This window comes from Vidua chalybeata, chromosome 8, assembly GCF_026979565.1.
Source record: "Vidua chalybeata isolate OUT-0048 chromosome 8, bVidCha1 merged haplotype, whole genome shotgun sequence".
In the NCBI taxonomy this organism is placed as follows: domain Eukaryota; kingdom Metazoa; phylum Chordata; class Aves; order Passeriformes; family Viduidae; genus Vidua; species Vidua chalybeata.
Genome location: NC_071537.1, coordinates 16,135,679 through 16,161,656, shown reverse-complemented (window position 1 = coordinate 16,161,656; position 25,978 = coordinate 16,135,679). Strand labels below are relative to the sequence as shown.

General features: G+C 38.0%; 2 protein-coding genes across 4 annotated transcripts in view; one reads left to right on the top strand and one right to left on the bottom strand.

Annotated features, from left to right (window-relative positions):
- Window positions 1-5,370: 5,370 nt before the first annotated feature.
- Window positions 5,371-18,662, bottom strand: CEP55 (centrosomal protein 55). 2 transcript variants are annotated; one of them, XM_053949696.1, is made up of 8 exons: window positions 18,134-18,654; window positions 16,025-16,312; window positions 13,687-13,731; window positions 12,785-12,923; window positions 10,596-10,909; window positions 9,547-9,618; window positions 8,791-8,916; window positions 5,371-8,330 (listed from the first exon to the last, which is right to left on the bottom strand). In XM_053949696.1, the coding sequence occupies exons 1-8, from the start codon at window positions 18,314-18,316 to the stop codon at window positions 8,124-8,126; spliced, it is 1,374 nt and encodes a 457-aa protein (XP_053805671.1). In that variant the 5' UTR covers window positions 18,317-18,654; the 3' UTR covers window positions 5,371-8,123. The 2 variants fall into 2 exon arrangements, with proteins under 2 accessions (XP_053805671.1, XP_053805672.1); XM_053949697.1 differs by lacking the exon at window positions 5,371-8,330 and adding an exon at window positions 8,340-8,662 and having other exon boundaries at window positions 18,134-18,662.
- Window positions 18,663-19,843: 1,181 nt separating this feature from the next.
- The window catches only part of MYOF (myoferlin), a 62,455-nt gene continuing 56,320 nt past the window's right edge, over window positions 19,844-25,978 (top strand). For both annotated transcript variants that reach the window (XM_053948968.1, XM_053948967.1), the window contains exons 1-2: window positions 19,844-19,975; window positions 25,821-25,876. In XM_053948968.1, the coding sequence (XP_053804943.1) occupies window positions 19,888-19,975; window positions 25,821-25,876 (144 nt within the window). In that variant the 5' untranslated portion in view covers window positions 19,844-19,887. The remainder of the gene's footprint in view (window positions 19,976-25,820; window positions 25,877-25,978) is intronic.

Genomic DNA, 25,978 nt, shown 5'->3' with positions numbered 1-25,978 from the left:
GATGACAAGAGTGATTTCTTTCCTGGACTGCTTCCCACGTCTTTGCCTGTGCAGAATTTGCATTTATTTCAATTAGCAATTATTTCAATTAGTGGTTCTAACCATCTATGCCATCTCATCAAACAAGGAGTTTGCCTAACAAGGGCAGCCTAAACAGGTGTAAGAAATGCTCCTGCTGGCTCCTGCTGATGGATGACTGTATGAAATGTGGGCACAATTGCTGTTAAGGGGATGGGCTATGAACTCAAGTGAAGACAATAAGAAAACTTGCAAAGATTGGGTCTTTTTTTTCAGCAAGCAACACAAGTGACTGGCAAGTGTCTCAATATTGATACTTTATTCTACATCATTTGACGGGAGAAAAAATCTGCATCCATATTACAAAAAAAATTCAGTAAATTTAATAGATCTACTGATTTTTTTATTAGCATTTATGATCAATGCTTGGCATATCTAGCCACAATTTATGTTGGCTCTGCTATGAACTGATTCTTTAAAATGATTAGTGAATCTCGAAATACAGCAACACCTTCTAGTTGCCACAACCTTACAGGCCTGGGACTTTTTACAAGCTGACAGACTAGCTCCAAAGTTCTGGGCAGCTGGCAGTAGCAGTGGTGTGGTCAGCTTTAAATAATGGCAGGGATTTGGGAAAGAGCTATTGTTAATAGCCTTGTTGTACCTGTGTGAAAACTTGGGAGGCATTAACAGGACAGGGGGAGTGGAGGTGAGGCAGCTGGAAATGGTAGCACAGATAAATGCAAATTTTATTATGAATAAAATCTTTAGCCCCTTTGACACTAGTGGAAAGTTAAATTAGAAACTGGCCCTGTCAGTTTCAGAGTAAAAGTAAACATATTTGAAACAATATAGGGGAAAGGAAACAGGGAGTGAAACATACAAAGCTGCATTACTGAAGAAGTTAAGATACTTTTAGTCAGGGAGGAAAGGAATGCCAGAAGGGAAGGTTTGAAAATGAGATGACATGAGGAAGTGTCTGGGTAGATCTTTGATCTTCTTTAGAAAGGACCACCTTTAGCTTTGGTTCTTAGGTGTGAGTGAGAGCCTTACTTGGCATAAGCCTGTTGTTTGCTCAGGAGAACCAAAGTAAAGTGCTGCTTTTAGTATGCTGTTAGTGAGTGAACTTCACACTGACCTGTGTACAAAATCTGCTGGGGACAGCAGAGCTGTGAAGAAACATGCTGGTTTCCATCAGATTTGATCAAATGAGTGGGGGCTCCTTGCAGGAGCAAAACCAATCTGATTATTCATGGGTCTAATGGATCCATTATCTGAAAGAGTAACTTTCTTTTCCCTCCAATGAGGTACAAAAGTTGTATTTGCTGTTGGATAGGTCTAATCATAGCAACCATCACAATGTGAAATGTGAGGAAGAGAGGAGTCGTCACCCCACAGAGCTACTCTGGCTTTACTGTGATAGGTGGATGCTGCGTGTGGTATGCACACCACGTGCTTATGACAAGGAAGTGATTACCAGAATGCCTGGAAACCTGTTATGATTGCTTAACCTATATAATTTTTTTAACCTATGTTTGCTTTTATGCTCAAACATGGAGTCAGCTCAGATTTCATTGCTCTAAGTTAAATGAAAGCTGCAGAGACCTTTGTGGAGGTGGTTTGCCTAGCCTAACAGGGAAAAATCTTGTTTCTTTTTTTGTGGGTGTTTTCTTCATCCCTAATGAAAGCCCAAGGTTTGGCCTTCTCTGTTTCAGATAAGGGCTGTGTTACCTGATACCATTAGTCAAGCTCTGCTTTTCAGATTGTTCCCCTGGCAACCATGAACTGTCGTGACAGATGGGGATCGATCAGCTTATTTATATCTTGAGCATTAAGAAATATTTCCAGAGAAAGGGACCACTTAGTCGGTGACTCTGGGAGATGGGAGTTCTTGTTCCATTTGGGCATGGTTTAGTAAAAGTTTTTGCCTTATTTATGCATCTTCTTGCATGTAGATTGGTGTTTTAAGCCTTTGGGTGTATTTTTGTGCACCTGTATCACACTAGGTAAATAGCACTGACTTCTGTAACAGTTGTATTGCACATTTAATGTTTGCTAAGTGATGTAAATTCATTTCATTACAAAGGTTGTCTCTTTGTCTTCACAAGAGAGGTTGCAAGCTTGTAGATGACTCATGTGTCTGCACAATAAGATTTTATCATAAATTTCAACCAAGGTTAGCTTTCTATTTTCATTTTTGCTCTTACATATCACACTGCAGCTGTTCTGCTTCTAGATACTATGAATCCTGTGCTTAGAAGATGTTATACCATTGTAAGGTACGTTTCAAATACAAGTCTGTTTTGATTTATTTTGTTTTTGAGGAAGTTTTCTAGCTGCTCACCCATTTTATACTTCCATCAGTGAGCCGAAGCACTAACACCAATGTGTGAGGGACAATTTTAAACTTTTAGTGCAAATATAAATGCATCTGTTTGTTTACATATAGTAGCAAGCTCACACATTCCTGTGTCCACTGAAAATAAATAGATACTTCACTTATCATGTCAAAAACTAATCCCTGTTTCTTCTGGGACATGAGCAAATCACTTTTTCTTCTGGGAAGTCTCATTTTGCTGTGGTCAGTACCCATTAGAAGCTGGCATGCTTCCTGGGGTAAGTGCCAGTGGCGCTGTAGTTTCAAGCTGTAGCAGCAGCATTACTGACCAAGGCCTCAGCCAAAAGCAGAGCTGCCAATACTACTGTCAGATGTGCTTTCTAATAGAAGCTGTGTCAGCTTCTAGTCTTCCAGACCACCAGAAGTTTTGCCAACATCAGCATTGTGGCTTGCAGTGAGGAAGGGATTTCTCTCTGAACAAGTGCAAATTAAGAACATAATCCATGTAACAGACTTCCCTCAAGATGATCATGTTTTCTGTTTTGCTGCATACTAACCAAGCTTCACCAGAGTGACTCAGCTCCAGCTAAACTCTTGTAACTAAATGAGGTTGTTTCTTAACAGTTTTAGAAACTCTATTACACTTACACATCTAGCCCATGGATTTAGGGAGTTTATCAGTGAATACAGAGTATCAGACTGGTTTGTTTGGACCTTACAGGATCCGGTAGAACACTCTTACCAAGGAACTGAGATCCTGCGTGAGTTTTTTGCAGAGTTGGATGTTAAAGTGCCACTGGATCTTTGCTTAACTTTCAGGTGTGCATAAAGTTACTTACATTCCTGCTAATGAGCTTTGATGCAAAGACATCAAAACAAAAGCTGTGGTGAACGTCTGAAGGATTTACAAACTAAACTTGGCACCAGCCTTTCATGCTCAGGAGATGTACTCAGACATTCCCTGAACACATTGGTCTGCTGGGTTGCACACTGCGCAGAGATCACAGACACCATTGTTTCCTCTCATTGTCAAGAACTCAGTGATTAGAGAATGTTCTTATTTGTGAAGTTTAAGGAGAATCGGCCCTTTTCTTTCCCTGATGTCTCATCTTAGAGGAGTAACATGTTGGGAGCAACAGGGGTTCTTCAGCTCCACATTGGGATAGCCACTTTACTTTTAAAAGCCACATATTTCTGAAGGAAGGTCTACAGTGCCTGTCTGCTGCAAAGATTGTCTATATTGTCAGACAATATTGTCTATAGCTTAATGCTAGCTTCTCCTTAGCTAGCATTAAGTTAGGGCTGGAGAAACAGAAAAATCAATCTTGCAAAAGCAATGAAAGTTCAAGTAATGCTTTAAATTCTGCTGTAAACCCTTCTGCCTTCCCTAATGTAATGGTAATCATGGTTATTTCCCACACTGTTTATGGTTTTCATTATCAGTGGCCATTGAGATGACTGATAAGATGTGACTTGGAGCTTCCCATAAACTGAGTCTGGAAAGCATGTATGCCTTAATTAGGCTGTAGAGTTTTCTGTCTAGCTGCATGAGATAACACCGACCCTATCAAGCTTGTTACATGAATAAAACTATCACTTTCACTGGCACAGTGTGCACATTCACCAGTTTTGAATTTATGAGGGAAATTAAACCTGGTTGCACTTCCATCAAGAAGCCAGCTGGATATCATCATTATAAGGTCCCAGGATTCTTTCTTACAGAATATTTTGAAGCACCTTATCTTGGTCTATCTTTTTGGAGCTATTAATTTAGTATAAAATACTGAAAATTTTGGTTGGTCATAGAGACCACCAAATGAGTATCTGTCCCTAAATGCTGGTGGGGAGCTCTGTGCCAGGTCTGAAGGGGGTCTGGGTGTGAGGGGAATCTCACTTCGTGGATACACATCCTATTTGAAGTCTGCTTTTTTTTGCAAGAGACACATTTGACATTGACAATGTTAGAAGAGAATTGTAAATTCTCTTCTAACAGAATTGTAAATTCTGCGACTCTAGAGCAGTTTCTCACTGGCTGGCTTGGCCAGCTCCCATTCAGAACACCAGCTTTCTGAATCTTCTACCTGGATCACATTATGGAGGGGGGCCTAAACACCCCAAATACCAAAGAACCAGACACCATGGTGCACTTTCTTAAAACAATGTGGGAATGATGCACTTCTCAATAATCAGGAATTAAGTGACATCAAGTTGTACCTGTGACATTTGTCTTGTTTTTCAGCAGAATAGTGCTGCATGAGTGCAAGTATTGTTTTGAAGTAGTATTTTATAATCTATGTCTGCTTAGACTAGAAGTTCATATAGACATATTACTGGAATACCAGTAATTTTCCAGTTGAGAAACATGAGATTAAACTGTTTTAATGACTTCTGGTACAGTAGCTACTAATTTAGCATGTAGTGAAATAACACTACATGCTAAAGAAGATGAAGAATCAGTGCAGAACCATTGTGGCTTTTTAACTAAAATCTTATCGTGTCTTTTTTTCTTGCAGGTCTTTATGTGCCATTAAAAACGGGGCTTCAAGGCCCTGTGAGAAATCAGCGGCTGATGTCCCTGAGCCAAGGCAGCCTCACCTGTCAGGGAGGGTTTAGGTAGTTACATAAGTGTCCCCATAAATCTCCAGTGGTGGAGACTTTACAGCCTCTGTAAGCAATATGTTTCACTGCTCATCTACTCCAACGACCAGAAAGATTCTCCTTATCTGTTGCAATTTTGAACATGTTAGTCTTTTCATTGAGCACTGGAAGACTTATTTTTCTTTCCTCTGTATGAAATTGTAATTTTTCATGTTTTTTTCTAGACTGGATAAGCCTGGATCTTCCATGAATTTGATCAGAAATCTGAAAGACTTCTACTACATAGATATTAGTCTGAATTGTTCTTGAAGTACAATACTCAAAATCAACATAAACTTGTGAAAGATTGTTATCAAAACTGAGACTAAAAGCTACACAAGCAAGTAGAGTATTAGAAGTTGATTCATGGATCTAAGTAAAATAACAGAGCCATCTTTCAGTTTTTATTTCACAAGCAGCTCTTCTTACGGAAAAAAAATTGTGGAGTTTTAGCTGTCTTTCCAGCCACCCAACATTGCATCAAAACCATTTAATTTGCTTAAAAAGAACAGTGTGAAAGCTAGACTTTAAAATATGCTACTACTGGTAAACCATTTTATTAGCCCCCAAGCTTCCCTAGATCAACAGCTTCAAATAACGCAGTCTTTCTGGTAGGTGAAATTCAATTACTTGAAAGAGACATAACAGAAAAAGGCTCCTGAAATTGTAAACCCAAAGTGCTTGAAGTAATGAAAACACTGCTGTTGCTTCCTGCCTTACCAAGAACTATACTTACAGCTAATTAATTCTTACCTGTAAGATGAGCATGTTAGGCACAAACTTCTCTTCCCCACATATAACTAAAGAGAGGAGCAGCAGATCGCCTTTGTTAACTTTGAGGGAAAAAAATAATTCTGAAATTTCTTAGCTTCTAAGAAATGGAAAAAAAAGTAGTGATATGATTTGTATAGCTTATGAGGTTGGAGTTTTATAGTTGGTTTTAATTACAGGTTAGTGGTGACCATGGTGTTTGTGGGTCTGCTTTCAAAATAAGCATTTTACTTCACTGAAATGTCATTTTGGCATTTTGCAACATATACCACAATAATAATCTGTAAAAATTTATCAGCAAGGGCTTTTTTTGTGCTTAGGCATAAAATTTATCAGGTAGGACTAAACCCATTGTTAAAGCTCAGAAAAGGTGGAATGAACAAAACTTTTTAAACATTATGAACTTTCTGGGGCTCCCTCTACAGTACCAGTTTCTAATGCAGAAGTGTTTTATGCTAATTTAAGAAAGCCTCAGAACTACTGAAGAATTCTGACCTGTAGTAGGCAGACCTATTTCATTTATAATACATAAAAGATAAGGATTTCCTTTTGCAGAAACTATGCTGAGTATGCAGCTGAGAATAGAATGCTAGCTGATTAAGGTGTTGTTCAAAGACAGACTTAAATTTTTTAAAGTAGTTTAATTAGAGATTAAAATTATTAGGCTGTAATGAAAAGCATAGTTATCATCCTGAACGAAAAGATTTTTAAAAATATATGAAATTAAGATAATTTCCCTCATGGCAAAACCTTGAGATTCTGAAGCACAATTTCTGTTTTACTCATTAGTTTATCATATCTTTGGTCAGAAAAATCTGTTACTAGCGATTGAGCAAATTGTCAAATACAAAGATTAGCCTGAGACATAGTCAGTGAAATTGAAAAGTGGATAATACAATAAATCTGGCAGAGATATTTCAGATATAAAGATAATACCTTTTAGTATTTTCTATCCTATGAGCACTGGATTTAATTGAGAATAACATCACTTAATACTATCAGTTATTTTCAATAACTTGGAAAACACCTTTATATTTAAGAATAAGATTTAACCATCAGGGATTAAGGTGAACATTATGGGTAAAAGTGCAGTTTTGCGGCAAAGCACAATGGAGAAAGCTGACACCAGCTAGCAACCAGAATCAGCAGGCCAGAGAAAGAGACACCTTGGGCACCTGTGTGTCCTCAGCAAACCACAAACTTGTAAAATGCGCAAATTTATTCTTAACTGGTGTATTTTTGTAAAATTTCCCCATTTTAATAATTTCCAAAGTAGTAACTTCTTGTTGGGACTTCACTACATATGCAAGGAACAAAACGCTCACAACACATTCAAGTTTACAGTAAGTGCTAGAGAAAAATAACACTGCAATTGCAAATCCATTAGGGATTTTTTTTTTGCTGGTTTCTAATTTGTTGCCAGAATTTGTCATTAACTCGTGTTTTGTATTAATACCAAAATACAGTGACACTTCAAATACACTGGAGCAATTTGTTAAAAACTGCATTTTGGGACATTTGTCAAATGTAAGGTTGAATAACTGACATTTCCCAACTTTAACCTCTAAAATACAGAAGTAAAACAAATTTCATTCAGTGTAATTCTATATGCAAAATTCAAAAATAGCCTCTGATGTGGTCTGAAATATAAACTTTCTTTAGCACCAAGGAAGTTTTTGTTTGCTAGGAAGTTGGTTTTTCTGAGGTTAAACCTTGGTCAGCATTTTAGTCACCCCTGGTGATGGTTCAGGACAATCAGCTACTTAAGATTGATAGTTTGAACATCTACCTTAAGCAGCAAAGATCTAACATGGCCCTCCTGAGTTTTTATGTATCAAGATGTTGATATATTCCACATATATATGATATATAACACATATATACTATACACACTACACATATATACACGCACCATGTATAAATAAATATATATATAGTGCACCTATGAGGGCCAAAAATCTTTTGCAGCTATTCTTGTCAGTTAAGGTACAAGCACAATCATCAGGATTCAACAACCAAGAACTGGGTATGCCAAAACTACAATATAGTCTGATACAATAATTGTGCTTTTGCTATTCTTACATTTAATAGTGCAAAACAAAAAAAAAAAGTCAGTAGTTTACTATTTTAAATATTCCTAATTCAAAAATATTTCTGTTTGCAACTAGAAAATGCAGTAGCTGTTTTGCAAAAACATGAGGTAAAATACTGAGGCCAAATTATAACATTAATACTGTTTTTGTGGAACTGAATTATAAAATCAGCAGTCCTTTATATAACTAAGAAAAAAGCTTTAAAAGACTTTTGCCAGGCATATTGGCAGCATATATGAAGCAAAGATAGGAAGTCCATTTGGAGCTCAAGCTGTACAGAAGTCAATGTGTGCTAGTAATTCTCTATGCCGGCTCGTTGGATATGGCACTTTACATCTGGGACACTCGAGAAAACTTTCATCAAGGCAGCTGGAATGTTTCAGGGGAGGACTTCTGTCATATGTGGTCAGCTTCTTGTCAAATACAACTTGCAGATCTTCTTGTGATTCTGTATGTCCAGATTCCTGGAGTTTCTGGAAAAGGAGGAGCTTCACTGTAAGACTGGGGCATGCATGCATTCATCAAACACTGTAGGAAAATATATTAAGGCTTGATGGCAGACAAGCCTTGGGTGTGTTACAGCCCTAAGGACTGTGCCCTGTTCACCAGCAGCAAGTCTGAGTGGAAGCACATTGCATCTTTGTCATGGTGCAGCAGACAAAACTGGGTGACACACTGTGATACAGAATACGGAGCATTCCCTGCTCAGCACCCTGACTGCTCTGGAGCTCCTGCTGCAGTGCTCCTGCTCCGTGCTTGCTGGAGAGCAAAGCAGTGCCTGCCTGGCTTGCACAGGGCTCTGCGCCTTGGGGAAACAGACATAAAGGATGGAGGGACACTTACTCAGTGCTTGAAACAAGATCCCAAAGCAAGAAGATGTATGTTTATGCAAAATCCCTGGCTGAATTCACTTGTGAGTTTTTCAGTACATACCAGAGGTTCCAGACGGGTTATTTTCTCCTTGGCCTTGCGCAGCTCCTTGAGAACATGGTTTAACTCATGCTTCAAGTTCTGGCGATCAAGCTTTCCGTTCTCTAAGTCTGTGGTACATATCTGGATCTGGCAGCCCAACAAAGTGAAAAATTAAAGTCAAAGTTAGTATGAATTGGGAGGAACGTTTCCCATTTATATATTTAAAGTCAGTTTTGCTCTGCAATAACATCTTAAAATGGGATTAAAAGGAAAGTTTAAATGAAAAATTAAAAATTGCTGTTGCTTTCATTACAGTGAAATTCACACATGCCCAGTTATTAAAATCTCCCTTAGAAGAGGTACAGTTTGAAGGTATTTTGATTGGAGGGTGTTTCAATTTCAAATAAAGAAAATAGAAAATATGGCAATGCAATTATTTATGTAACTATATTAAAAACATATTACAAACTTTAATTAGGTGACTCGTTTTAGGATGTTTCTTGTGCCTTATCTGAGGCTTTACACCTGTTGAACAAGTGATTGTGGAGAAAACAGCATCAGGTTTGATCATACCCTCTTATCAGTACAAAGTTACAGATTTTCCTCCTGACACATGTCAAAATTTTTGAAAGCATCAAGAGATTATGTACAGTTGAATATTCATGCCTAGCATTACTTTATTTGATATACTAATCATTGTTAAATGTGAAGTTAGTCTAGAAAGACTTTGTGCCTAACACAGATTAAATATCAGCCCTTTAATACATAATTGTGTACCTGTTGTTCCAACAAAGCTATTCTTGTGTGTTCTGCCTCCTGTCTGAGCAATGATTTACGAAGGAGTTGCACCTACAAGGCAGATGAACACTTGTAACAAACAACTTCCATATACAATAGTTAATAAGCTTAAAAAGAATTAATTTATAATGAGATGGAAGCAAACTCTTACATTCCAATGCCAACAGAAAATGTATGTCTGTTATGCAAGAACCAAACTTAGTTCAAATCACTATTTCCCCAAGGAAAACCCTAGTGAAAAATTATTATTGCATCGAGAAGGGGGAATGCAGAATGTTAAAAAAGAAACCAAAAATTGAAGCCTCCTAGGTGATTGCCAGGATGCTGACAAAAATATACTCGCAAAACCTATGTTCGCACTAACATGGTATGATGTTAATAAAAACAAACAATGCAATTTTTTTTAATATAAGAGAACAACTTTAAGGGTGAGAAAGTACTATATTATAATCATTAAGTAAATATATACATTAAAATTTCCTCTGCTTTCATCATGTATCAACTTTTAGGATAATGCTGTTAGTTCAGCTTCAAAAAAAAAAAAAATTCATAATTTAATCATCAATCAACCAGTGAGAACCAGTCTGTCTTTGGAAAACTTAAGTGTTGTTCTGCTTTTGGTGTCTAGTAATTTTATTCTTGTATTTCAAATATCAGTTGTATTTTAGCTGCCAGGTGACAGCTAATATTAGTGGTATTCCATAGTTAGGAGTGCATGATAAAATGAATTTTTAGCTTTCTTGTTCTCAATTACTATTAGTCTTAGTTTCTTGTTCTCATTTACTATTATAGGATATTAGAATCAATTTAATATTTCCTCCCTTCTCTTTTGTGTCCCTTAAGGCTAAGGAAATAAACGAACAAAGACGTTTCTTTAAAACAATTCCGTTTTAAGCACAAGGACATGAGTCTAGATCTATGTGAAGAATAGTTACCAGAGGGAGGATGGTCCATTCTGATTAACTATGAATTTTCATATCTCTTGATTCTTTGCTAATGATCTCAAACCTCCAAATCCATCCACTTACCTGACATAAAAGATCTTCAGACTTTTCTTTTTCTTCTCTGAGCTGTTCTTTGATAGTTTCATTTTCCTGTTTTAGTCTTTGTGCTTTCTCTTTCATTTTATTTTCATTTTCTTGAGTCTTGAGTTCAGCAAGCCGTTGTGATTGCAATAAGGCATTTAAACTCATCATTTCCTCTTGTGTCTCTTCATATGTCTTTTTAAGTTTGTTAAGTTCAGATCTCAGCTGGGTTATAGTGCATCTTTCAGTCTCAGGATCACTCTTAGCAGTTAGTAACAGCTGGTCATAGTACTCTTGCTTTTCCTCTTGTAGATGACCTTAATGAGTCAGAAATAATTGAGTTAGTAATGTGAAAAAAAAACCCCACTTAAAAATCAGAAAACTAAATCTTTAACAGCATTTTAAGGATTATTGATAGAGATTGACATAGTAGGCTATTGCACAGCTCAGATTAGAACCAAACTTTGGTTGAAACAGCTTTCAGTATTTATAATACATTAAGTCTCCTTACCAATATACTTACTGGAAAAAACAGTTCTTCTAAGGCCTCATGCATTATACTGACACATGGGAATCTGACCCAAAGACACTGGATTCCTACTTTTATCTTTAGCCAAGCTGCTGGCATTACTCCCTCCCCAGAGATACCCTTGGGGAGGTGATAGATTCTACTTCAACCTTTTTGACCAAAGCCAGACCTTCCACTGTCTTTTGCAGACCATCTTTTCCAAAGAGTATGCCACAATTTACGTCTAAATAGTAAATAGAAAGGACTAGGACAGTTATTTTGATTAAAAATGCTTTAGGTTAGAAAATTTCTGCTTGTTGACCCAAGAAAAGTTTAATAAGTAGGAAAAAATTAAGAGGCAGACTGCAAAAATTCAGGGACAATACAAAATATATGTAGAAGCAGAATGAAGGATGTGGAATTTCATGGGCTTTCTGATTTTTGGCACTGTAAGTTTTGTGACTTTGATACCTTTTCTATTGAAGACTTACTCTAATTATTCAAAGTGTAATTTACTAGGGAGAGTTTCCTGCTTGAATGTTCTCCCTTCCCTCAGCTATGAATTAAGCCCTATCTTCTCACTAGCACTACTCCTTTACAGGGCAGTGACATCCTCAGAGCCAGACCAAGTTTTTCCCTGGAAAAGTTTTTCATATATATATACTTTCAACTTGTATAGCTAGGTTCTTAGAAACTTGGATTTCTGCTACTTCCTAGCTGAAGAGGAACTTCCTTACACCCTGACTTCAAGTCTCTTGGTTGCTCTTGTGGCAAAGCTTTGACTGCATTAACTCTGCGGAATATTTTCTGGTGAGCTGAGTCTGCCTCCCTCTAAAAATACTGTTCATAGATTTCTGAACAGCAGCAAAACAAGATTATGACAATATTTCACTGTTTTCCAGAAAGATTCAAACAGCAATGCAGAAACCAAGCCACTGCCCATGAATTACTAATGGCAAGCCTGTGGGTATGCTCTTACTCCACATAGTTCTGTTTAGTGAATTTACCTTGCAGGTCAGTTACAGCATGTATGAAATCAAGAATTTGTTAGTAAGAAAAAGCAAGTCAATGCCTTCTGGTTCTTCTGCTTAAAATGATTTTATTAATACTGAGAGGGTGTGCCTTGTTGAGGAACTGCACAGCAAGGAAATGAGCTGGAGATGGCCAGATCCTTATTGTGAAACATTGCTTTGGAGAGGTGCCAAAACCTATCACAGACTTTATTTCCCTGTAACAACTGTTCAGGTGAATAAAGAACATGGCAATCTTGAGTCATTTTTATAATATTTATTTTGAAAAAAGTAAATTTGAAAAAATCTGATCCACACCTAGCTAATAAATCCTTAATGCTTCCATTATGTCTACCGAAAGTGTACCTTGAAGGATGGGAGACATACATCTATTTGCCTCAACACTTTCCACAAACAGAGAGGTTGCTAATAGAGTGTCAAGGCTGTTAAAACCATCTTTGAAGTGGATAAGAACAGGAAGTACTGTTGGTCAAGTAACATAGCTAGATAAGAGGAAGCAGAGGAATATTATTTAGCCAAGCTGTACCATTAAGCAGGCAAAGCATTGAGAACAAAGTCTTGATTTTAAGTGTGCTATAATTTGTTTTCAGAAAATTTATTCTATAGATAATTATGGTTTGGGTCACATGTGGGGGTAAAAATGAAGTTGATACCTTCTGAATTAGATTTAGATTCTTGCTTGCTAACTATTTCTGCCTTCTGTTCCAGTTCAAAAATCCTTCCAAGCAATCCCCTGACATATGCTTCCCGTTGCTGGTCATACAGTAGCCACTGCTGATTTTTCTCAAGAGCCTTCATAAAAAGAAACAGAAGAACGACAAAAAAGTCTCTGGTAATTAATCAGTTTTTAAAAGTCTTTGTCATATGTCTTCAAAATATTAGAAGTTATGTATTAGACAGTTTAAAGAGAAGCTAGTTAAGTCTGCTGCAAATCGTAGTAATCTGTACAATAAACAAATAAATCCATCTTCATTTGGAAAGTTAATTCAGGATGCTGAGCATAAGTTAAAACTGCAGCAATGGGAAAATTACTTAAAAAACAAAGGCTTTCATGAGTCATGCCTAGATTATGAAGAATTAACTTTTCAATCTCAAATATAAAATAAAATATAAAATAACAGACCTTGAAAATGGAATAAAATAAAACTGTATCATTACAATTTAATTTGTAAGAACAAGGACATGGATTTTCCAGCTGCTTGGCTCATAGACTTATTCAGTTTAGAAGGGACTCAAGAGGTTTCTAATCCAACTTCATGCTATCTCAGGCAGTGTCAGGTTCCTAGAGGCTTCTGAGTCGTCAGCAACCACTTAACCACTTTGTTCTGATAGTGTCTTTCAAAGATGATGGAAATCTTAATTTTTTTCTTTTGCAAGTTTTTGGGTTTTTAAATTTAAATTATTGCCTTGTCACAAGATCATTTTAGGGTTTATATTTTAGAGAGAAACATACCCTCTGAGGTCCCATACTACCCCAAAATATACATGATGATAATAGACATTCTTCTGCATCTCAATACAGATGGTATGTGCTTGAAATTTACAGGTAACTTACATCTTTCAATTGTCTTTCAATTTCAGTGCTATTTGTTGCAGCTTCCTGCAGACAAAGAACAACTTATTAGTGTTGTTTAAAACGGATGGCTGAAACAGCAAAGCTATTCCTGTACAGCTATTAATCTTACATGAAGAGCATAAGAATATTTTAAAAATTAAATCAGATACATTTAAAAATTAAAACAGATGTTCCTTTTGTGTTTAAAGATCTTTATATTTGGTTGCTGGGGTTTTTTTTGAAGGATCCAAGTTATGTAGAAAGCCATTTCATATATTTAAAATAGACTCTTCTGCAAAATATGGGACAAAGATTTACATGGAATTTGTTCCGTAAGTCTGCAACTCATAGTTACATTAAAATATTTCCTAAGGAAACCGTACTGTATTTTCTGCTGAACTGCTGTCTTGGAAGTCCCTGAAGGGTGTTCCGCAAAGAGGTTTTGAAAAATGAAGATATTTAAGGGTATTATTTAAGTACACAAGGAGAAGTAAATGTTTTTTTCTATTTCTCTATCCTCATACATTTGACAATGACCCAGAGAAGCTGGGAAGAACCAGAGACCTCGATGCTTCCCTGGGATAACAGGAAGACTAAACATCTGGGAAATCCTGCAGGCCTATCTGCAAGCACAAGGACAAACTGCCTGATTTTCTGAGCCTGAGCCCCAGTACAGCAAGTATGACTTATGCACTCGTATGAGTAGGAGGCTTCTTGAGACCCAGCGAAAACTGGAGAGCAGCTACGCAGTCATGTTTCTCCCACTCTGACATGTACCTTCTCTGCAGGATACAAAGTGGTTATGAAATTGTGTAGATAAAAGTCAGAGGGAACTTCAATGAGTAAAAAAAAAAAAAAAGTAGATTACTACCCAAATCCAAACTACAGTTTTTCCAACATTTTTCTATGGATCTTGGAACATGATTTACAACAGAATTTATAGCTGAAAAATACAGAACTTTAAATATAATTATTAAACTTAACACTTCCTAATGAAAATAGGATTTAGAGACACTGAACTTATTTCTATGAACATCAGAGTCCTGCCTCAGTAAAAACTTTCTCAAAATTGTGTCATAAAACTGTTGTTTCCATTTCAGAGCTAGTATGCCACCTAGCAGTTTCAAGCAGCATTGCTAGACTTGTTCTCAGGTTCTCCAAGACATCCAGTAAAACATCATTGTCCTCCGTTGATAAATCAGTTAAAATTTTAAAAGAAAACTATGGTTTTAAACTAAAACATATTTTCGTGGTTTATTGACAAAAATATAATGAAAACCTGTTGACTTAATAGACATTTTAACACCTCTAATGAAGTTCCAAGTGTCTTAAAATTTAAAATAAATATGTTTCTTTTCAAGTGGTATTTCTCAATAGACTGCATTATTAGAAGTACTACATATACATGTGTTACCATTCAAAAGTAGTAGATGAAGATATTCTGTTATGTATTCGGCTATAGCAGAATTTCTAGAAATTGCTTAACTCCCATGAAGAGTGTAGGGAACCAGCACCATCTGCAGGTCAAAAGCTGGAAAAGAAAGACTTACAGCCACCTAGGTGCCTGTACCTAAACAACTTCCCTGTGCCCCTCATAGAGATACTACTGCATTTTCCAAATTTTCCAATTTTCCAATTTTCCAAAGAACATTTTCCAATTTTCCAAAGAACATTGGAACGGGGCAGGGGTGGAAAAACAACTGCAGAATCCTAAATGGACTTGTAAATACTGCCAAGGATTGGCACCATACCTATTGACCACTTCACATGAGAGGAGAAACTCATCATTCCTGTCCTATCCTGTGCCACATTGAAGAATTTACCATGTGTGATGCCATAGAAAATAAAGACAATTCGTTTTAACAGCTGAGACACAAATGAGGATTCATAAGAGCAGAGAGAAGAAAGATATTCTCATGACTGAAGCTGAATTAGGTGAGGAGCATAGTTTCTTTATTAGTGCCCCATATCTCTTATCACTGCTGCCTTCTCACTCTGTCTAATCACTGAGCACACAAATCTGAGAAGGGCACAGTGCCTGCCTAAGCAACAGCGTATCCCAGTAGTATCACAGGTCACACTACCTGTGTGTGACCTTGAACTCGGGATCTTGCAATACAGCAGGAGAGAATTCCCTCCCCAGCTATGCTGCCTGAAGTGTGCTCTCTAACTGTTCCTTTAGAGTTCAATCTGGATACCATCTCGCTTCATACAAGAATATTTCAGCATGCAACACAGCTTGTAAGAAAATTAAAAAACCATCCTATTTTATAACAGGTATTGGTGCTTAGTGGGCACAAATTCCAATTTGCAATTGCAATATTTCTTCAGTACTTACCTGGGATGCCTGAGAAGTACTACTGGCTCCATTCTCAAGATCAGAGCATTTTGCCATGACTGCAGACAAATTACATTTTAACCTGTTAATTTCTTCTGATAGAGAACAAAGTAACTGTTCTCTCCTTTCTGCTTCCTTTGTTTTTTCCTCTAGTTGATTTTGTAGTAAGGACACTTCATTAATCTTGGTTTTGGACCTAAGCTTGTCTTTCAGGTTTTGGATTTCTCTGTCCTTCTCTTCAAGAAGATGGTTGTATTTTTCTTTTTCTTTCTCAAGCAAAAGTATTTTCTAAATGAAACAGAATAAAGAGTAGGTGATAGTCTATGCATCAAATGCATTAGCAAGTTTACAGTAGTTCGAGATGATCTGAGCAGCAGGGTCTAGTGGAAGGTGTCCTTGCCCATGGCAGGTGGGTTAGAACAAGGTGATCTTTAAGGTCTCTTTCTACCCAACCCATTCTATGACCTTATGATTCTGTAATGCTCACTTTCAAAGTTCTCTCTTAGCCTTTAATTAGCTGAGAAAATTACTTTTAACTCCAAAAAGACAATACTGGAGTGATCATCTGAAATATTTCAAGTGATAGTAAAACCAGTCTGAAATAGATGAAGCAAGGAGAGAATGCAAAGAACCAAGTTTCACAGGCTTGGCAGGTACTCAGCTTTGCATATGAATAAAGATCACTACAGTATATGAGCCTTAAAACAAAAGCAGTACAAGAACTCCAAAACACTTCCAGCAAAGAGGTTGGTGCTACATTTCTTAGTACATTTCTTAGCATAATTGGTAGCTTTTGGGAAGCAGCAGAGCCTTCTTGCAAACTACATGACAGTGGGTTACACAAGAGTTATAATAAAGCATTCAGGAGGAGGATCCTGTTTTTCCATGTTATCTGGCCCTGTAGTTTCAAAATGTGCTTTAGTAGATATTTTCAACATGCACTCTTTTTCCAGTAGGCCTCCAGCACAGGTAATCATTACACACAATTAGTACTGCATTTTAGATGCCATGGGGCTCTGCATGAACCTCAGACATGACAGTATTTAATTCTGCTGAGAAAGGCTGATGTTGAAATCCTGCACGTTGACATCAAGTCATTAGAAAGAGAAACTGAAAGTGAATTTGGGAGAGCCTAAGTTAGGGAGTGGTTGAACACCACTGCTCACTAAAATCAAAATAGTGACAGCAAAGAGTATCTGGTGTATCAAACACGATGGTGATTTTGCATCTATGTTTTCTAGTTCATAGGAAACCAGTATTAAGTAACCAACACCATGCAAACACCAACAGACTCAGCAAATACACTAAGGAATCTAGCCAAAACTGTGCATGAGCTGCCCAGCCATAGCTCATCCTTGGCTTAGGACTTCTCAGCTGGCCTTGTGGCACAGACACATGACACACCCTTTTGTTAAAAAAAGTGGCCTAGAAATATTAGTATGCCTAGTCCACATTAGCTGTATCCTTTTCTAGTGTCCATCTAAAGTTTCCCCATCCTTCTGGGAATCCTGACAGGCTGTACCTAGGTCACCTATTAGCTCTTGAACATCTCTCTCTGCAACCACATGTTTACCTCGAGTGGAACAGTCATATAGACATACAGATGCTTCAATACCTTGCAGTGTCCTAGTTTCTGCTCTTATCTGCAATGGAAGAATAATGTAATGACCCAATTACAGTTTCATTTACCTATAGCTGAGTGGGAGCTTGACAATTCAATTCAAACAAACACTCTGCACTTTTTGGCATGTTCTTAATCAAATGTTTTCAAACGTTAAGTTCTTCGCAGGAAGTGCTTAAAATACTTCTCTGAGATGTGTTTTGTTGGACACATGAGGACAGGTCTTAATGGACTAACTGGCACCTCTGACCTCATGTCTTTGTATTTACCAGCCTTGTCAGATGAGTGTGATTTTATTAGCTCAGCTGTCATTGAAAAATATCTGAGAATGAAAGTGTGAAACGAAAAGTTTGTCTGGACTGTCTAACACTACTAAACCAGTTGTGACATCAAAAGTTTTGAGAGGAAAGGTGGGGCTCCTGCTCCCGCGGCCGAGCGCCGTATCCGTGGGACCCGGCCCGCGCTGGCTCGGGGAGAGCCCGGCTCACCTGTAGGAACTCGCTCCTCTCCGGGTCCGTCATTTTGCCTTTGCCTGTGGCCACTTCCTCCACGGATTTCCGCGGGGCAGCGCCCTCCCTCTTACCCTTCTCGAGCCCACTGTCAGCTCTGGAGTTGCCCGACTTCAGGCCCCCCTTGCCAATAATTCGATCTATGGCGGTCTTGGCGTTCATCGTTAGTCGCCTGCACAAACCGAACGAGGCGCTACGGAACAGCGATCCCTTCTAGCGGGCAGGACAAGGCTTCCGACAGCTGGCGGCGAGCGCAGGCGGCGCGGGCCTTCCCAGATCCCGCGGGGCTCGAAGGGGCCGCGAGTCACGGCGCGGGGGCACGGCCCGGTGCGGGGCACGGCCCGGCGGCGGCTCCGTCCGGCCCGGCCCGTGCCGCTTCCGGGAGTTTGAATGCCGCGGCTCCGGGCCGTCACTTCCGGATGGTCCCCGCGGGGCGGTGGCGGCTGGGGCGGTGTCCCCTCGTGTCGCCGCCCCTCGTGTCGCCGCCCGGCCGGTGCCGTCCCCGCCCTCCGCTGCAGCGGCTCCCAGCCGCGTGGCGGCGGCGGTGCGTGGCCAGCAGCGGGGTGCCGGAGGCGGGAGCGGGCCGCAGTGGTGCTCGGGTCGAGTCTGCAGGGCCCGCTCAGTGCTGTCTGCTCCGTGTCTGTGTCCTCGTTCCTCCCTGAACGCGTGGGGTTTTTCTTCTTCAGAAATCCTCTCCATCTACCCGAAATCTAATAATTTTAGGAATTACAAAGTAAGCTAGGATAGGTCTCATGTGACCGTGTGAAACCTAGGCTGAACTTGTGACTCCTTTTGCTCCCTCTTGCTGGCTTCCCCTCTCCTCTCTCCTTGGGGACGCGGGGACACGTGTGGCAGTGGCAGCCTGAACCTCTCGGGTTTTTACTTCTGCTCACAGCTGAGAGTAAGTGTGAGCGCGGGGGAGCTCAGAGCTCTTGCGCTTCTCATCTTAGTGTTGCCCAGTTCATGTTACCGGAGCGTTTGTGCACGTGTTTAAGACAAAACAGTCATATGTTTCCAAATTAAAAAGAGAGTCTTGTCACTTAAAATTTCTTTTTTGCACGCATTTCCTTAATGCTTTTTAATTTTAGTTGTGGATACATATTTCAATAATTCTACTATAAGTCCACTATATTCAGGATGTTCCATGAGGAAGCTGCAGTGTCGTTCCAGAATGCAACAGGAGGGGGAGGACTTAAACTGTTTTTTGGGATCATCGCCACTTTCTGACTAGGCTGGCACAGAGGCAAACCAAAAGCATTTGCGAACAATGAAGTTCTAAAAATTAGGGGGAAAAAAATACAAGCCATCGTGAAATTTCATACCTTGGTATACCGAGAGGCAGACGTGGTTTAGATCGAGTTCTAGAGTCGTGCTCAATGTTCATGTTGCTTAACGCTTATTCTTGCCTTGGTTTCTGACGAGAAATTTATCACGCAGTTTAAGAATAAAAGCAGCAGCAAGAAACCTGAGTTTTGCAGTGTGCCCCAGGATTTCACTAGCGAGAGCTCTCTCTGTGCAGCAAGACAGAACGTGGTGTCGATTTACAGGACTGTTTTTTTCTTAGAGCTTTGAGCAGCTAGTCCGTCATAGATCCACCCATAGACCTCCTTTGCTGTAAGCCGGTAATTCCCTGCCTCCTCTTCCTGCTAGCAGTTCAGTCCAGAAGTTAAGGACTGTGAAACTGAAGATTTAATTCCTTCGGTAGTAGTCAACATTTAGGCAAGAGGGAAACAATGCTTCGGGTGATTGTGGAATCTGCTACCAATATCCCTAAAACCAAGTTTGGGAAACCAGATCCTATCGTTTCTGTTATTTTTAAAGGTAAGCAAAACTGTCATAAATGTAGCCAGGGAAGAAGTTTTGTAAAAGATAGTGCCCTTTGTAAGTATCTGAAAATCTGGGAAATCGTGTTTTCCTGGAATTGCATTTGATGTAATTTTAGGGAAGACTTTTTAATTAGAGACAGCAGTTACCTGAATGAAGTTTGAACTGGGTGGACCACATTGGTCTGTTCTGAGCAGCTGTTCTTGTGTTTCAGGATCCACATTTTACAAGTTTTTCCAAAGGATTAACCTGTTGCTTTAAAAACAAATCTAATTGTGTAAATGAACCCACTTTTAATTCTGATATTGAAGATTACCTTGTTTTCCATCTGAAAAATCATTCCTGTCTTGATTACTTTGAATAGGCACTGCTTACTGTCACACACATACAATAAAAATGTGATTTATTGTTGTTACAAGTAGTATATTGAAAAACCGTAGTACTGTTTCTGAAGGTGCTTGATTTTGTTTTAGTTTGGTTTGGAGGTTTTTTTTGTTGCTTTTTTGTTTGGGTTTTTTTTCCCCCCCACAAACAGAATTGCATATCAAATTTTGCCTGTTGAGATTATTTAATTACAGGATTTTGGAAGGAAACTGTATTTTTCACTTTCATTGCTTATCAGTTATATATGGGAGAAGACTGTGAAAAATTAGCATTTATATGTTATATATATAAGCTAAGTATGTTTTAGAGTATATTTTACCTGTTGCCAACATTACCTCACTCGGCTAGACTAGAGGAACTTGATTTCTAGTATTGATTTATCTTTAAGGTGCCAAAACCTTTAAACAATTTTGGATCATGTAATACATCAAACCAAACTGTGACAAACAGGCATCTTATCTCCTGGTGACCTGGTTTCCTAACTGTGCACTGAAATCCAAATGGTATTTTAAAGTGTGAAAAGTCCTTGCAGGAATTTGTCACCTTTAGAAACCAAATCTGAAATCATGACAGCTGTAGGCTGAAAAAGGACAAGGCACTGCACATGCAGAATCTTAACTTTCAAAGTAACAAGTTTCCAGATACATTTATTTCAGCATCAGAAAGATGTGAAATCGTTCCATTTCCTTTAGTTTCTTCCTTTTTTTAAAGGTTTGTCTTTTTTTTTTTTTTTTTAACCACCCTGTGTGTTAGAAGTGGCAGAGCCTGTCTCCGTAGCTTTTGGAACTTCATAATTCTTAAAATATGATTTTACTTGCCCTGCAAAAACTGAATGTACTGTCATTTCTCTGGTTTGTTTCACATTCTGCTAGTTCTTAAGTATCCATTTTCTCTTTCCAGTTCCTTGTCTCTCTTTGCTTTCCTGCCAGTTTTGCCTTTCTGTGTTGCCTCTGTTCCTGCAGTTTCAGACTCCAGAGCTGGTTTATGCCTTCCCTTCTTTGTGCTTAAATGTCTGTTTAATCCCTCCTTGTAACCTTTTCTTCCTTCTAATGTGCTCTAATGCAGTTCACTTTTACGTAGTAAATAGAAGTTACAGATTTTTTTTTTCTTCATTGCTTGATTTGTTTTTCAGTCCTTCAGTTATCCAAACACAGGAATTGGACAACAGATGTTAAAGGAATGAATTTATATTTATCCTCTCTGTACTAGAATTGGGATTTTTAAATGTTTCCAAACATGCTTAACCAGTGTCAGCTTCATAATTGTGACAGGTTTTTAGTGACTTCATGGGTCACTGATATTTAATTTCTCATTATCCTGCCACTTCTATTTATGTGATTTCACTACATACCAACAGTCTGATTTTTTGCTTCCCATCCAGAGTGATTCAAGTGGGACAGAAAATACCAGGTTTTTACCAGCTATTAAGCAGCTCTGATTTAATTTGTGAGTGAGTGCCTGGTTACCAAGTGCAAGGACAGAGTCATATCTGAAATATGTTTGACTTCTAGCTGTTTATGTTTATAGATTTTTTTTTATATACACTGCTGGTTCCCCTCTCGCCCTGTTAATGTGTAGAGATAGGAAACCACTCTTATTTTTGGAAGAAAGTGTCAGAGGGCATTCATCTTTAACTTTAGTCCCTACCCAGTGTAAATCCTGGGGGACATAAACACATTTGGGAGTGCATGTTCTAGACTGGGAAGAACTTAAGCATTTGCAGGACTATGGCCATGGTCCTGCGGGACATTTTCATGTTCTTGTTTGACTCTGGAGTATTCTTGGTGAAGTCTTAGTGAACCACACTCGCTTGACAGAAGACTGCTGTGGAAGTTGGCATTTCATTAGAACAGTATTTGGTCAAATTTTAATTTACAGGGCCTTTGCTGATGTCAGGTTCAGTAAATTTAAGCCTCCCATGAAAACAGTCTTTCAGTCTCAGACCTTTACAGCCATGCTGTGAAGAAAAAACTCATGATCCTGCAACTGTTAATATAAAAGGACTGCAAATGTTTTATATGTTAAGACATGTAAGTTAATATGGTTTCATTTATGAATAGAATAGATTTAATCCAATTTTTAAAACTAAGCTGGTTACAGACTAGGCAGTTAATATAATTTAGCTGCATATTAGGAGGGAATAGGCAGCTGTTTCTGTTCTGATATAGCAGAGCAGTTTTGTGCAAGCATTTCCCTTTTTTTTTTAAACACATTTATGTCCAGTCCAATGCGATGGAACTTTTATTTACTTTAAGAAAAGGTCACAGTTCAAAGAGAACTACACCCTGAGTAAATGAATATTGCTATCTGGAATTGGGTGCTGTTCTTGCAGAATTCTGAGTTTGTCACTCAACATGAGACAATTCATTGGTCAGATTAATATAAAAAAACTGTTGCCATTTGCTAAACTGGCACTAGGTGATGATGATTATATAATATAATAATAATAATATAATTTGAAAAAATCATATAATTATATGATCAGTATAATAATTCTGGTTTGTTAGATTCTCGTCTCAGTGTGTAAAAATTGATTCAATTGTTTGTATGTGCAGTCAATGCTAGGATATTTAGTGGTTTGACCATTTGTTTTGGCTGCCTCATTCCACTTTATGCAGTAAAAACTGAGGTGAAATGGCATTTAATTTGATTAATCCAACTTGATTCCATTTGTGCTTAATCAAAGAGCTTTCCTGCAGGCCTGCAGTAGTTCAAAGCTATTTTAGTTTATATTTCAGTGTGTGAAAGAAAATAGTTTTAGAGTGTAATTATTTACTGGATTTAAATTTTCTGTTTTGCAGAGAGTTAAATTATCTAAATTTAATTTCCACGGTTTTGGAGGTCTGCCCATTTGACCCTGCAGTTGCTGCCATCATGCAATCTTAATTCTCCTTTGACAAAAGTTTTATGGGACACTTAGTTAACTGAAATGTGATACTGTCTTAAATCTTAGACTTAGGACTGTTGTAAAAGATAATGTTTGCTTCTGCTATCCCCCACGTGCTCATGTTGATTAAAATGCTAGTTATAATAGAAAAAAAAATTCAGATGGAAACATTAAGTGTTTTGCTCTACGGTGATCTTTTAAATGATCAACAGTTATTGTTTAAACAGCTCATCTTAATTTTTTTTTGGACACTGAGCAATTAAATTCTTATTACAGTCATTTCCACCTGAGAATATTAACCAGCATGTTTTAATATAAGGTAGTGTGGTGCCTCCATCAAGATAAAGCAAATGGTGATTTCTTCTACAGTACCACAGTTACTGTAGTTAGATTTTAAAGAAACCAAGTATAGAGTTTTTTATCTGTATGCTCTATAATTTCTTATTTCATGGTAGGGCCACACAAAAAATGGTGACTGGCCCTATTGCACAGTTTATCCTGGTGTGGTTTAGTCTTGGTTGCTATAGCTGCAATCATTACCAGCACAGGAAAACAGCCTGAGGAGCTGAAACTTTTGTGAGCTCCTGGAATAACTGAGCAGTCCACCTCACCCGGCTTGGCAACAGGGATTTTTGATTGGAAGAAGAAAGAGCTTTGCCAAGAGCTTAAAAACAAATACCTCCACCACCTAGTGCATTAAAATACTGATAAAAGTGTAATAAAAAGGAAGTCAATAAAGAGATGAGAATATATGCAAAGTATTTCCTTGAGGAAGGGAATGTTGTACTCTGACTAAGATTACAACTAAAACCCAAGGTAAGCTGTGCTTCCCAGTGTTTTTTCATCCAGCTTTCACACAGATGTATAACAGAAAATGGTTTTTTTCTCAGTGTAAATTAGAACATGCATATTAGTGGAAACATAAATCTTGCTTTTGTGAAAATGGATAATTCAGAGTGGAAAATTTAGCACCTTGTCAAGAGTTGTTCTGACTGTTGTTCAAGCCAGACTCATCTTAGAGAGTTAGATTTTAGCTTTGGCAGGGATCACAGGACTTTTATCCATTAGTTCCATCAGAATCAAGTCTGTAATTTACTATCCTCTTTACAAACAGCTGTAACTGTTCCTTTTTTTCACTGACAGTGAAAACATCTTTTCATCTCCCATTTTCTAGAGGGACTTGGAGTATCAGTGCCAACCCCAGATATTCTGGGATAGCCAGTTTTGAAAATGATTTGTCTCCTATTAGATAGCATAAAGTTGAATTTCCCTACTAGCTTGGTAATTAGTGCTTTGTTCTGCAAAATGTCAGGCCACAGTATGGTATGTTATGAAAGCTCTTTCTTTGTCCTACAACGTGAGTCAATATCCTGTATGAACTGTAGACAATTCCTGTTACATAAATGGGAGTCAGTTCTTGTAATTTGCAGCATGGGCTGATTTTTTCAGTACATCCCACTCTCATCCAATAAAAAGAGCCACCACAGTCAGTAAGCCTGACTAGTGGGTATATGAACTTGCCCATTTGGCATATCTTTACTCTTCCTTCCGAGGCTAAGTGCAGTCATAACTTCAAATACCAAAAATGCAATTATCTTTACTGCAGTCTTTAAAGATGTGGAGTGTGTCTAAAGCTTGGACTTCTTGTGGTGGCTGAGCACTTTGGAGATCAGCAGCTGCTTTACACCCTGTACTTAAATATGCTTGTTTGTTATCACTAATATATGCAATCTCTGTTTATAGAGTTCTGTGTTTGTCTGTGCTCTTTTGTGCTTCTGAGTGTCAAAAGACTTGTCCTCCATTGGAGCTAGATATTGTAACTGAACAGGAAAAATAATGCCAAACTATGTTTAATTTGCACCACAACCCACATTCTCATGATTTATAGTTTGTCCAAGTGCAAATTTTATCATGAAGTATGGAAAATTTGCAATTTTTGTAATTTTTAGGCTACAGTAAGTTCAGTGAAGTCATATCTACATAACCTCTGGAAACCATTTTTTCAGGAAGGATTGCATTTCCTCTTACATGCATGTGCATTTCTTCTAATATTTGCTCATTTAAACCAGACAGTGCTGACACTGTAAGCGTATCTCATAAGGGTTTTTTTCAATGTGATTTTATTCCAGAGCTAAACATTCAAAAATATTTTGTAACTCAAATATGATAAATATGTAACACATTTTCTCTACTACTTTCAAAAGTAGTGCTTTACTACTATCACTTAGAGGTTACTGTTTGGTTTGAGATCTCCAAGTCTTTTATTCTGTATTTTTTCATCATTATTGAAGGTGAAGCTAAGGGTCATAAAAGGTTGTGAAACCTAAATATTTATTTTGCTTTTTGGAAATACAACTAGCTATGCTTAAACAAAACAATAAAAAGCCTCAACTACTAAAATTGCCCAGGGGACTTCTTGATTGTAAAACCTACAACTTTTGGAAGAGGTAAAAAGAATTGGAATATTTGGTTTAAAGTTTAAGCCTTCTTTAGAAAAGTGAAAGGAAAAGATACTATATTTTTGTAGTGCTTTAGCAGAAACAAATAATCACGCTTTGTTTGTATTTGCAGATGAAAAAAAGAAAACAAAGAAGATTGAAAATGAACTCAATCCTGTTTGGAATGAGGTAATTTTTAAAAAATAAATCCTTGGTCATTTTAAGACAATGCTTGTAAAACCATTAAGTCAGTTTCAACAGCTGAGCATGTTGTTGGAAAGGGGATCTAGT

Excerpts from the sequence above, each read along its gene's own strand:
- CEP55 (XM_053949696.1), bottom strand. The coding sequence starts at position 18,316 with ATGAACGCCAAGACCGCCATAGATCGAATTATTGGCAAGGGGGGCCTG. Across the intron at positions 16,313-18,133 it reads AGAGGAGCGAGTTCCTACAG|AAAATACTTTTGCTTGAGAA; the intron begins GTGAGCCGGGCT and ends TGTTTCATTTAG. Across the intron at positions 8,917-9,546 it reads TAGCTTTGTTGGAACAACAG|ATCCAGATATGTACCACAGA; the intron begins GTACACAATTAT and ends TTGGGCTGCCAG.